This window comes from Schizosaccharomyces osmophilus, chromosome 1, assembly GCF_027921745.1.
Source record: "Schizosaccharomyces osmophilus chromosome 1, complete sequence".
NCBI classification, from domain to species: domain Eukaryota; kingdom Fungi; phylum Ascomycota; class Schizosaccharomycetes; order Schizosaccharomycetales; family Schizosaccharomycetaceae; genus Schizosaccharomyces; species Schizosaccharomyces osmophilus.
The window spans coordinates 1,434,238-1,448,169 of NC_079238.1; the positions used below are offsets into that span (position 1 = coordinate 1,434,238).

At 37.5% G+C, this 13,932-nt stretch overlaps 2 protein-coding genes across 2 annotated transcripts; one reads left to right on the forward strand and one right to left on the reverse strand.

Annotated features, from left to right (window-relative positions):
- Window positions 1–1,619: 1,619 nt before the first annotated feature.
- On the reverse strand, window positions 1,620–8,732 carry mok13 (cell wall alpha-1,3-glucan synthase Mok13; the record flags this gene model as incomplete). Its single annotated transcript, XM_056179459.1, has 2 exons — window positions 1,620–8,318; window positions 8,364–8,732. 2 exons carry the CDS (start codon window positions 8,730–8,732, stop codon window positions 1,620–1,622), a joined length of 7,068 nt encoding a protein of 2,355 aa, XP_056035000.1.
- Window positions 8,733–9,672: 940 nt separating this feature from the next.
- dna2 (DNA replication endonuclease-helicase Dna2) lies at window positions 9,673–13,838 on the forward strand (the record flags this gene model as incomplete). The annotated part of the gene is made up of 3 exons (XM_056179460.1): window positions 9,673–10,060; window positions 10,104–13,555; window positions 13,602–13,838. 3 exons carry the CDS (start codon window positions 9,673–9,675, stop codon window positions 13,836–13,838), a joined length of 4,077 nt encoding a protein of 1,358 aa, XP_056035003.1.
- Between the last annotated feature and the right edge of the window lie 94 nt (window positions 13,839–13,932).

A 13,932-nucleotide genomic window follows, 5' to 3' on the forward strand; every position in this document is an offset into this window, starting at 1 on the left:
CAATAGAGAGGGAAACGTCGTAATTCGGATCTCATATATTGCTTTCCTTGATGATCAATCGTAGCAATCGAAGGAAGAGCAACTGCAAAGGAAGTAGTGTTATTCTTTTATCCTTTATTTAATCACAAAAAGAATCTTTACACTGAGAAGTAGACTTTTTTAACACTTTCAAAGAGGATTTACCAATGTCCTTTACGAAACAAAAGTAGATCAGAAAGTCCGGAGGAACGAAATTGAATCCGGCTTTTCCAGCGAAAAAGCTGAAAAAAAAATCTAACCGGAAATGAATCAACTCTTTTTTGAATGTATTATGGAGATCCCAGTTGGATGTACAGGAAATCTTTCAGCTTGTTATTGGAAAAATCATTGCAGATCGTTCTCTTAAATAGGATTGACGAGACTGTTTTTTTCCTAAGCCGATCTACACCGATCTACACCGATCAGCCGAAAATGACTGTTTAGAGGCTTTGCAGATCACGTCGATTAGGTAACATGTAGGAAGAAAATGAAAATCTGGTTAAAAACAGCGCATGTTACCTCGTAAGGCGTGCTCCAGCGCATATTTTTTAAAATTTTCATTCCCGGATGGAAAATGAATATCAAAGTGTTGGCTAATAATAAGGAAAAGTAATATAAAATTTCAATAAAGCCTTGTAAATAAGCTCTCGTAATCAATACTTATGACCAAGATGTGGTACTCTTTTGCTTTCAAGTGCATAGGTAGCGATACCAACTTGGTAGATCATCATTTTATTTGCTGATCAATAAAAGAAGATTATAGTAGATCATCCTATTGATTGACCATTTCAGTATCTTTTCCGGCGGCCTAATTTTCCGCGATTTACATTGATCCACGGAGTCTAAAAATCATGACTATCATTTGTCGATCTTTTGCTGATCTTCTTTTAAGCCTCAGTCTAGCGAGCACTCGTTTGTTTTTCCGGAAATGATTTACGTTGATCAACACCACTGCTCATAATTAGCGTCATGCTGTATAAGGCGGCTACGCCAGGCTGTAGATCTCTGTCTCCTTTAAAAATCCTATTATTTATGCGCTGTTCAAAAGCTTCTTTCTATTTCTTTTAGTTTTATAAGTGATAGAGGTATTTGATTTTGAAAGATCGTTAATGTTTTCTTTCATTGATTGATTTACACTTCTGACATAGGTCACGTTGGCGAGTTTCCTTAGCTTCCTTAGCTATTAGTTATGATTTGCGAAGACTTGAGACATCCGGACGCTTCATTGTAGACTCAAAGTTTCACTTGCATCCTTTTTTTCCTTCTGTTCGTTCAATGTGGGCTCAATCACCTTCAATATGGACCCATCAAACCAATCCTGATTGACGCAGATCCTACTCGTTAGCAGTACAATTTTTCTACTTCTATTCCATATATAGATCTCTTAGCTGAAACATTCTTTTTTAATTCTTTTCAATAAATAAAAATCTTTGTATTCATAAACTATTGCATTAATCTCATTCATTCTCATGTAGTTCCATTAAAAAACAAGCTATTTTTATCTCCACTCTTAATCAAATGGGCAACACCGTCATTTGGATATAACCAATCTGATTATATCAACAAATAATTTTTAAGGAAAAAAACGTCTCACTTATAGATCAAGGGCGACTCAAATTTTCTCTTCGGAAAAATAGTAGATACCCTACACTTACAATTACTTGTGACAGTAAGCATATCCAAAATGGCGCGTTTCTAAAGATTTTCAGTCCATCTTCAAATTGCCAAGATGTAAAATCCAAAAAAACAGATGATGGCCCAATTCGATTAGGGGCCGTCGCTCTGGCTATCATCGAAGTAATTGTACCCACAATTTGTCCAACCATTAAAGTAGTTGCTAAATGTCTTCGAGTCAAAGTTTGCAAAAGTATCATGCCTATACCCACTCCTTGTATACAATCTAACACTCCTAGCCAAAGCCATAAAATACGACCGACGATGGGACTAGCCGAACCACACCACGGAAGGTAAACACCCATATTGCTGGTTCCCCACATCATCTGTAGCCATCGTGGTGATCCTAATCCTATCCCAAAAACTGGCAAGAGCCATGTATGAGTTCTCGATTTCCATCCAAGCAATATCATTGTCGACAGCCATAACATCGCAAAAAAGAAAAACGAAAAAATAAGAATTTTCCAAGGAGAAAGTATCGAGCTCCCCCATAAGTACTTCCACGACCGACCATATAAGGTTGATAACCAATAATTCTGTACTATAGTTGCAACTAAAAACCACAATACAAGTTTCCTTCTTAGCAATGCGGAATAGAATGCTGGAATGTTTCCTGGACTTTGCCAATAGTAATCGGGCAATCCAAAAATAAGTAACACACCACACATTAACATCAAGATTGCTAAGGGCCAGGCAACTGCCGCTACCGCTCCTAAAGGATAAAATTCATGAGGAAAAAGCCGATGGTCTTGAAGTAACCGGTCAATTTTGGATCCCCAGTACCACAGGCAGCTCGCCCATATCTGCTGCAATCCTTGAACAATACATGCTCGTATAATCCAAGCAATCACGCTTGCTCCACCCTCATCTCCAAAATTTAAAGAAAAGTACAAAGATCCACTAGCAGAAGCAATGCCATATATCCATCCAGCTAAGTAACTAATCCATATGCGAAATGTTGTGCTTGTTTGGATAAAAGAAGATACTCCAATGAGCGTAAAAGCGACAAAGTACAGTCCGAATGGCAATGTCAAACATACGATGTTTGGTAACTTTCGATAAATATACCACCAGCCAACGGATGAAACTGCAAATATACTACCGACAATATATAGCTGTTCGGCATATTGCGCCGAAGATCCTGATAGAAGTATTAATTGATAAGAACTAGCAGCTAATATTTGCCCGAAAGAAAGAATAATGGAATAGACTGGCCATTCACCGAATCTACGCTGCACAAAATATTTAATTCTTGATGTTTGCCTTGTAGGCAAATCCATAGAAGAACCTTCATCATCGATAAGTTCCTTGTCACATATGTTATCCAGTATAGTTGTAACTCTGTTTAAAGGATCATTCATTAAAAGTTGTTTGTCTTCATAGTCAAGAAGCATATTGGGGCGTTGAATTCCAAATCTCAGATTTCGAATACCATCAAACCATTCTTTTTTCATTTTTGTTATAAACGCCTCAATGCATAGTTCATCTTTAGAATTCTTTGGAGTAAGATCCTTTAGGCTTTGGGTAAAATACTCAAGTGCTTTACCATTGTGATCCGTAAAGTCATCATCTGTTTTCGTTAAGGCAAACTCTTTGTTTCCACTTAGTGTAATGACAGAAGCCAAACTTAACTGAGAGTCATTTTGCTTTTTATAGCGTTCGTTGGGTAAGATAGTTGCTTGGTGTACATCCTCTGATGAATCATTGCATAAGGAGTGTTCATTTTTTCCACAACACTGACAAAAAGAGGGATCGCTATTCGAAACCTCGTGTTCACTAGTATTGTGCAATTCTGTGGGAGTACTGTATTCAGATATTATTCTCACAGATGGCTCATATGAGTGCTCTGAGGTTTCAGAGGTCTCTGCATTTTCACTGTTATTCGTTCTGGAAAGTCCGATGAGAAATTCATTATTTGAATTTGCCTCGTGCCCGGGTCCTTCTTTGGATCCCAAGGAATACATCCTATTTAGGTCGGACTGATTATTGAGAGAAGAGGACGCACATTCCTCGTCGTTCATTTGGTCAAAAACGCTTTCGTTGCTTTCGTTGTTAGGCAAACGTACGCTCGATAGATTTTTTTGTAGAGGGGAAACGAAACGGGAGCCAAATTTCGAAGTCTTTTCTGAAACTTTTCTATATTTTTTACTCATTATCACACTGTTTTTCATCAAGTGATCCAATTTCGCTGTCCATTCTAACACAGGAAACCTTTGACGAGCAGATTGAACTCGCAACCGAGCTCGTTGTAGCTCTGACGAACTTAATGCTTTTCGACAAGCTTCCTCAAACTGTTGAATTGTATGAGAAGTCGTGTTCGATTCTACGGAATACCACCATCCCGGCATTTGGCCTAAACCGCCTACTCGCGCTCCAATTCCTAAAGCACCTTTCCTGCCGAATTCTACAGCGACCAATCCAAACGGCTCATCCCTTGAAGGAATTAGGACAAAATCTGCTCCACTGAATATACACGGAGGTAAATGCGTAAACTGCGGTCTCGAGTACACCCGTCCTGGATACTTTTTCATCAAGAAATCGAGCTTTTCGGCAGCAAACTTTCCGTATAAGTCTATAATTGGACCAATTGTAATCAGCTGAACATTATAGTCTTCCAAAAGAACTGGCGCTATATCAGCAATCAAATCAATTCCTTTCTGCATGGACCATCTGCCCACAAAAACCAACAAATCGGCGGTTTCATCAATATCAAGTCCAGTCCAACTTTGTGCTTCCCTTTTTTGTTTCTTTTTTTGTTCAATAGATTTTTCATCTGTTTCTGCAGCTTCAGAAAGTTCACTCTTAGGCTCAATGCTGGCTGTATCGGCGGGATCAGGATTGGGGAGTTTTCCAATTTTTTTCAGGCCCCAAAAAATAGGATACCTATCCCTCGAGCGCTTTCCGTATTTACTCGAAACACCTACTACACCATAGCCTTTTTGGTGAATTCGTATATAGGAAACTCCTGCATGTAATAGATTGAAAACATTCCCGAACTGTACATAATTTGTACATGTTTTTATAGATATGTTATACACGGCACAGACTTCGGATTTTTCTTCTGATGTTCGGAGAGGCCATAAACCCTGAAATTCAGCATTATGTAAAGACATAACACAAGGAATAATACTCGGAAGTAGGTATAAAGGTGCTAAGGCACCATGGTAATCATTGATATGATATAAATCAATTGGATATCTTTTAGCAATTCCAGCAATACACTGATTCCAGGCTGAATAAAATATAGCTGAGCTCAAGTCGTCCATGCGAGGTGGGTAAGGTTCAGAAGTGGTTTGCTTCCTAAAAACGGGAGCTTCTAATAACAAATAGGTAATATTAGATAGATGATGAATATAAACTTTGACTTGGTAGATCTGATCCAAGACAACGACTTCTAAAGGATCGACTTCTTCCTGCACAGGATATTCAACATTTCCAACACAGGGAACAACCCATAATAAATCATGGTGTTGTAAATGTTTTCCCATTAGCTCCGCCATCACTCCCAATCCTCCGATCTTAATTTTTATTTGCCAGTCTGGAATGTTGTATTCGAGTGTTGCAACTAAGGCCAGCAATCTTCCTTTAGCAGAATGAGATTGCTGAAATGTTTCCAATTCAAACGATAAAGGTTGTTGAACTTGATCATCTTTTCGGAAAGGCTTGAAAAACTTCCCTTTCCAAACAGTCTTTAGCTGTTCACCATCATTAAGTCGAACTTTATAGAAATAAGTTTTGAAACCCCAAACAGTTAGAATTGCGGATAATAAAGGTGTTGTTGCAAACGTAACAAAAAATAGTATGGATACAGTTGATGACCCCTTAGGGAGGAACTTGAAGGTTTTGCTTAGATCATCGATTACTACCTCCCAGGACAAGTAAGATTTTGGAGGTGGAGTTTGAATTAAAACTACAGACTCCTTAAGCTCAGATGGCGGAAGTCGCGAAAGAACGGAGCTATTTCCATTAGCGCCATAAACTCTTTTTTGATCGGGCCTTCCAAACTCATCAACATTGTAAACATTGAATTGCAATTTTGAAGGAAATACCTCACTGATAATGGATTTCCTCCATGTAAAATCATCATTGAATTTTAGTTTATTGGGGATACCTGCATCAAACCCCCATTCATTGTATGGGCCATTCATAAAAAGATGCGGAAACGAACCAAGTTTACCTATACTTCCTTCCTGAATATGATTTGGTGATGCCGTAATGCGGTTCCAGTATTGTACTGAGACGTGATGACCAACCCAACTTTTCCTCGAAATATTTTTTGCAAAGGAGGTGCATTCTGTCAATGAACCTTGATAGTGTTCCCATGTAGACCAACTGAGGCCAAAATCGAAAGAATATCGAAATAAGTCAGCACCTGCTGCCTTATGTTTAATGTACAACATTTCATTATCTTCAACTAACAAATCGGGGACTCTAGTTGCATTCTGGAAAACCACTGGATTATCGGGTTTCCCGAACCGAAGTGTAACGCGATAAAGAGAATCGCTCTTCGATATATGATTGCTAGTATGTACCTCGGGAAGAATAATTTGATGGACTCCATCATGGATATTTATTAATAAGCCTGACCATGAAAACTTTGCGGTCGGGTATCCAAAATAATACTCATTTTCTGGTTCATTGACTCTCTGGCAAACGACTGAATCTTTGTCAAGTTCCATAATAGTTCCTGTTTCTGTTTTAGAGATAAATGACAATTTTCTGCTAATTTCATCGCAGTCCATCTCCTCGGAAAACATTATTTGGAACTTGTGCTGACCATTCTCATTTAGCAATCTGGCATCATGGGTAGGATTGAAAGATGTAATACGAGGAAGATATTCAATAAATCGTTCTTTGGGAACAAAAATCTTAAAGCCCCATGCAGGAAGAGTAATTTGAGGAATACAACCAAGATAAGACTTGAACTGGCCTGAAAATGTATTTGATTCACGAAGGGTGTATTCTTCATATGGAAAGATAATATTCTTCACAGTAATACCTTCCCGAAAAGGAGATACAATGGCGTTTGAAGAAGAGCAAGGAAAATCGAGTGTCACAGATTTATTTTCATTAGTGTACAAAAACCATAAGTCACCAACCCATGAATTCTCTTGCTGGTAGTCAGTTGAATTTTGAAGAGGTTCAAGAAATCCTCTTACGATGCTCCAAATACCGATTTCAGTTGGGGTTGATCCACTGTTTGGAAATTGTGAATAACTAGTCCAATTGGAAATCTTTTTTGACTTCCAGCCATCTTTAACAGCAGGATAATGGTTACGTATTTGGTTGTAAATTTTAAGCATTTGCAATTCAGGTTTTGCAAAATCAAAGTGGTCTAGAGTATTCCAGTCATCTTTACAACCATCTAAAGCTTTAGTAAAAGGCATATTGGGGTACTGATCAGAAAATAGTGTATAGCAACCATGAATTTTCCAGGCAGGTGATGAAGGCATGGCTTGTCTACCGTACAAGTAATTGTCGGCAGTATTATCTAAAACGTAAAGCCCTTGTTCATCACCATAATAAATTGAAGGAATACCTGGAAACAGAAAATATGTTACCATAGTCCCCAATAGAAGACGCTTGACGCCATCATAAATAGCAGGCCATCGGAAAACATCATGATTTGTAACACCTAGCAAATGGCGAGGATCAATTGATTTGGTATTGGGATTATAAAAATCCTCATTGATGGCCATCTGATTCCAAAGTTCTGTGAATTCGACAGGAAGATCATAGGGAACTTGTAAATCACCGTCCATATGCAGAAATCTTGTTAATGCGCGATAAACAGAATAGTGGAACGCAGAAGCATCAAGAGCATTAAGCCCAGGTTTCCTTAGGTAATTTTCCTTGATTAATTCCGACTTGTTTAAGGAAGACCAAAGTGAGGATGGTCTTTGATCAGGTTGCCGTCCTTGTCCATAATAAATGGAACCGTAGCTGGACGAGCCTGTTACTTCACCTGGAATGAAAAAATTCTTTTTGTTGTGTCTTAGTGCACATTCACGGACGGAGGCAGCCCATGAAGCAAGGAAATCAACTGTAATTTGTGTTGCTTTGTCGATACGAAATCCATCGATATCAAGAGATGAGATCACTATACAGGCAAAACGCTTGAGCTTTTCGGAAACAGATGGCTTCCAATCTCTTAAGCGATCTTGAACAGATGCAAACTTTGAAAGCTGACGTTCCCAGTCAGGATGCGTACCAAAAGCTTCAGTATCGCCATACTGACTGAAATCTGAATTGTAACACCCAACGTAGTCAATAACTACCGGAGCACCGTCTTCGCCCCAAAATCTAGGAAGTTGGCAGTCTGGATCATATTCATTGGAGAAATCCCAATCAGGGTAACTTTGCGAGTCTTTCCAAACCGCTTCATGCTCGAACAACGAAAATGGTGTGGTAGTGTTCAAATACTTCTTAAACCCAACCAAGTCACCTAACGTAGCCACGGTCAAATCCAAAACCAAATACAGTCCTTTTCTATGAATTTCTTCTATTGTATCTCTCCATTGCGCGATAGTACCTGAATGATGATCGAGGACAGTGAAGTCCAGTGGTGAGTACTGATCTGCACCCCAGGGTTGATTTAAGAATGGTGTACCAGCGATATAGATAACCTTAAATGGTTAGCGAACCTTTTGTTTACTGTAAACATTGCTTACCTTTATACCCATTGAAATTAAATAATCCAGTGAATCTTTCAATCCAACGATGTCTCCACCGCTTCTGAATCCTGTTTCGCGTATATCGTACTCGTAGACTGTGTTGTTCGCTTCATTGTTTGTTGGATCTCCATCTTTCCATTTGTCTAAAATAATTGTGTAAAACGGCACTCTCCAGTCGTCGGGGCTAGGGTGATATTTGTGGTTTTCCCATTCCCCCCAGTAATCCAAAGGATGCACCGCTTCACGGTTTTGATTTAAATTCCAGGGAACCTCACGTTCATCAAATCTAGCAGCAATTGTTTCATAACCTGTTAATAAGAAATATAAAATTGCAATCTTCATTGCAATGTTGCATTGGAAACCCATTCTTATATATTTGTAACCCAGAATGCAGGTACTTTTTAAATTGGCAATATGGTGGTAAATAATTAGAGGAACAGTTCCAATTCTATTAGTTTTAATGAACTTCTTAGCTTTTATTGGAAAAGAAATGGAGGTTTCGGTGATAGTTGGCAGTATGCAAAGGATATCTTCTCGATATAGCTAATGTAAACAAACATTAGGAATCTTGGATATACTGTATACATGAAATTGTACAAGGATTCAATTTTAATTATATAAATTTAATTTCATCTATTTATATAAGCTGAGTTTTGTATATTTTCCCTTTAGGAAAAAAGCGTCCATCAAAGTACTTAAATGTTTGTTTACTTTTGTTTTTACATATAAATAACAACTTACACAAAGTAAAAGAAACCCATAGCCTAAAATAGGCTTAGAATAGGAAGTTATTACTGTAAAAGTATAATATATAGAAAAGAAATCGTCAAAACATGATTTATTCTTGCAAGTCAGCATGAATAACAAAACGATGATGCTGAAACTTGTTTTACAGCCAAACTCAATTCTACCCGGAAGAAATGAAATATTATTGTCAATTGTTACATTTAAGAAAATAAATGAAGCGTATCACAGTGTCTGAGGAACTAAAGCGATTTCCCATTTTACTTCGTAACTCACAAAACTAGACTACTCTGACCCGGCACAGAGTTTTAACTTCAGCATCCTTTCTTTTTCTAGGCCTTTTCCTTTCAGGCCAACGTCGCTCTTTTATCATATTTATTATTTACTATTCTACGATTCTTTGTGCTCAGTTTTGTGTCTAAAAAATTGTTAAAGCCACTTGATAATATTACGAGTGCTAGAAAACTTCAATCATTGGACTTTTCTTTCTTTCTTTCTTTTTTTTTCTTTACTTTCTATATACTCATGGATTTGCATACTTCATGATCTTAACTCTTGAGTTATGTGTGAAGACTCTGAAGGTAGGAATTTCTCAAGGAATCGTACATTTGTAAATGCTGTAAACAATCAGCAACCTTACTCTCAAAATGCTAGCGGAAAAATTTATAGGTCTACTTCTCATCCTGCAAGGTTGAAAGAATACCGATTGAATGGCCAAACAAAGTCAAAATTACAGAGCTTAGCATTCAATCCCTCTCAAACAACTTCGAACCCTACGGAAGGAAATTTTAGCAAAGTATCACGAAGAACAAGTACTTCGCCCCCATCTGTTCAATCAGATACTGAGGTACTCCATGGTTCAGAAACCTTGGTACATGAAAAACCAAGTTTATTCAGTACATCGAAAGACACGACCTTAAAAGGCGGGTTTGATGAAACAAATAAAAATGGTAACTTTGATATACTACAGAAGTGTTACTAATATTAAAACAGAAGAATACTCGAACAATTTACCGAACTTCTCTCCGAATAAAGGGAAATCATTAAAATCAACAAATGATGTTCAGCTCACGGCTGGCTCTAGTTTTAATAAGTCGAACATAAAAAATAAACGGGTTTTAGAGAGAAGCGTTTCCGATAGCAAGAAGCTTTCTCCAAAGCGAAAGAAAAAAGAATCCTCTGGTCTCTATAAGGGCTCCTTCAATGAAGATAATCAAGAATATTATAGTTTTGGTAGTCCTTTAGATAGAATTCCTAGCCTTGTTTCTGTCATTCAAAGTGCTAAATCTTCCAGTCAAAGCGCTAAAAGTGAATGCTCAGTTTCTAACGCTGATGGATCGGATACAGAACTTGATGACGACCCTTTTGAGTTAGAAGATGATGACTTCGCGGCCCTTGATTCGATTGAAGTTCAGTATAAACAAAAATCACTTCATGGAAGTCACCAAGGTTCTGAAGTTCTATCTCTTGAATCATCAAACAAGGTTGATGATCCTATACCTGTTTCTGATTACGACATGAAAGCTCATCCGTCTGATTCCAATCTTAACCATAATTATATCGAAGGAACTGGTGAGGATTTCTTGGATGATTGGGATGAATCTTTTGATAATGAATTACCAGCTCTCAATTCCTCGTATAGTCATACGGAATTAACTATTATTGAGGTAAACGATGATTTTTACATTCACAATGAACGAAATTATCCACAGTTAAAGATCGTTGTGTATACTGAAAACGATGAGGTAATGAAACAGGTTTTCCTTCGAGAGGACTGGTTAGATACTCCTATCTATATAGGTGACTTGGTGTATTTAGAGGTGGAATTCAATTCATCGATGGAAGCCATTATCGATAACTCCAAAGGATTTATTATAGTGCATCCAAAATTACTACTTTCGGCAACTGCTGTTGCTGAATCTTTTTCGTGTATGCGCAAAGCAGCTCTTTCAGATAGAGTCGTTAACTATGGGTTGCCGTCAAAGCCAACCGTTTCTGGTAACATTCTTCATGATCTGTTCCAAAGTGCTCTAAAGGATCAAGAGAATGCTGTAACTAACATAACTTCGATCCTCGAAGATTCTATAAACAAATACATGATAGATATTTATTTTGCGAATCTCAAAGTTGATGAATGTCGAGAAGAACTAAGCGCTCGTGTGCCTCTTCTTTTGGATATCGTCAAGAAGTTTTTCCAAAACGCATATTCTGATAAGTCCAGTCAACAAGGAAAGAAAATCTCTATTCAAAAACTGCTTGACGTAGAGGAATCTATATGGTCTCCTAAATATGGACTTAAGGGAAATATTGACGCGACTGTAGAAGCCCTACTGAAAAATTCGTCAGGGGAAACACTTACTTTAACCGTACCCTTGGAATTGAAAACAGGAAAATATATAAACAACATCAGCCATTTCGCGCAAAGCTTGTTATATACTTTGCTAGTCTCTGATCGTTACAGTATTGGGGTTCAAAATGCTTTGTTATGCTATTTGGAAAATAGCAGTCTGGTAGATTTGTCAGCGTCAAAATCACAAATTCGTGGTTTGCTTATCGCGCGCAATACTTTAGCACAGCATAATATTCGTCGTTCTTTACCGACAATGCTTAAAAGTGAACATCAGTGTAAGCGCTGCTATGCAGTTAATGAATGTTTTCTTTATCATAAAGCTCTTGAAAATGGAACTCCCGAAACTTCAGGCGTCAAAGATTTGTATAATTCAATTACAGATCAACTCGGCGAAATTGAATTGCAATTTTTTAAGAAATGGGAAAGACTCGTGACACAAGAAGAAAATTTAACCCTTAAACGAAAAGGCGATATACTCACAACGAATTTCTATGAACTGGAATTATTAGGGAAATCGTTGTGTGGTCTTACAATAAAAGAAGAAAAAATTGTTCCTCTTGAAATTGACGAGAGCCTCTATTATTTTAAACTTGGTTTACAAAGTCGCGGGCAAATAAGAAGCTCAAGCTTTAGTATCGGTGATCGTATTTTCGTTTCAGACGAAGAAGGACATTGGTCTTTAACCAAAGGTATTATCAAAGATATAAATAATGATTACGTTTACATACAGACATTTCGCCATTTATTGACTCCTTGGAAAAAGCTAGATAACTTTGATGCCCAAAACAATCAGGTGTTTTATGGAAGCTATCATAAAAAGGAACAGAAGTACCCAGAAGTCACAAAGACATTTAGAATTGATAAAGATGAGTTTTCTGGTGGTATATCTTCAGTGAGAAGTACTTTAATTGCTTGCGTTTTACCTGATGCTCCAATTACCATAAAGGATATGATTATCAGATTAAAGCCACCGACATTTAATTATTCGAATTGTCGCTTAGAGTCTTCACAAACAGAAGGATTAAACGAAGATCAAATTAACGCCATAAGAAAATGTCAAGCTGCTGACAATTATGCGCTTATCCTTGGTATGCCGGGAACCGGCAAGACCACGACAATTGCACGGTTAATTCTATCATTTTTAGATAAGGGCGCTTCAATTCTCTTGACATCATTTACGCACTCTGCTGTGGATAATATACTGCTTAAACTGCAGCATTCAAACTACGATATACTACGATTGGGGTCAAGTCATAAAATCCATTCAAAAATTAAAAAATTTTGTCGTACAGCCGATGATTTACCGAATGACTTAGAGTCTATTAAAGAGTTTTATGAAGCACCTCAGATTGTTGCATGTTCCGCGCTTGGAGTATACCATCCTCTATTTCTACTTCGAAAATTTGATTATTGCATAATTGATGAAGCATCTCAAATACCTCTTCCTGTCTGTTTAGGACCATTGATGCATACCGAAAAGTTTATTTTGGTAGGTGATCACTATCAACTCCCGCCTTTGGTGAAAAATCCAAGAGCTGCGAAAGGTGGACTAGCCAAAAGTTTGTTTAAGTTGCTTTCAGAGAAACATCCAGAGGCCATAGCAACGCTAAAATTACAATACCGGATGAATCATGATATAAATTCTCTATGCAACAATTTAATTTACGGCGGTAACTTGATTTGCGGATCAAAGGAAGTTTCTGTAAACAAGCTCTATCTACCTTCAAACAAAGTACCCGCTGAAAAGCCTGACAATATAACAAACATGAGTTGGGTTCGCCATTTATTAAATCCGGATAATTCTGTTGTTTTCTATAATACTGACTTACTTAGTAATCTGGAAAATAAGAAGGACAGAGTTATGGAGAACCGGACGGAGGCTACACTGTTAGCTTGTGCGGTCCGCTCATTGTTGACAATGGGTATAGAACAAAAACATATTGGCATCATATCTATATATAAGAGCCAGGTTAACCTTATTAAAAACGAACTGAAATCTTCTGAGGAATTGGAAATTAATACCGCTGACAAATATCAAGGTCGAGATAAAGAGATTATCTTCATATCATTTGTTCGCTCAAATTTAAGAAAAAATGTAAGAAACAAATTAATTGAAGCAACTGCTAATGCCATAATTATAGGTCGGGGATTTGCTGCGCGATTGGCACCGCATAAACGTTGCTCTGAGTAGAGCCAAAGTGAAATGTGTTATGTTTGGGTCATTTGCTACTTTGTCGAATTCAGTAGTGATGAATGAACTCATTATGCTGCTTACTAAAAACGAATGGGTTTATAATATTCAACCTAACGATATAAAGGAGACTCAGGATGAAAATTTGGTTCTGACCATGTGCAAATCGTATACCGCTATTGAATAAAGAATGGAAGCATATTCATGGAAGCGCTTAGTTATGAATAATTACTAAATTAAATTAAAGGCTTATTTAGTTAATTTCAAATATATTTTGAGTT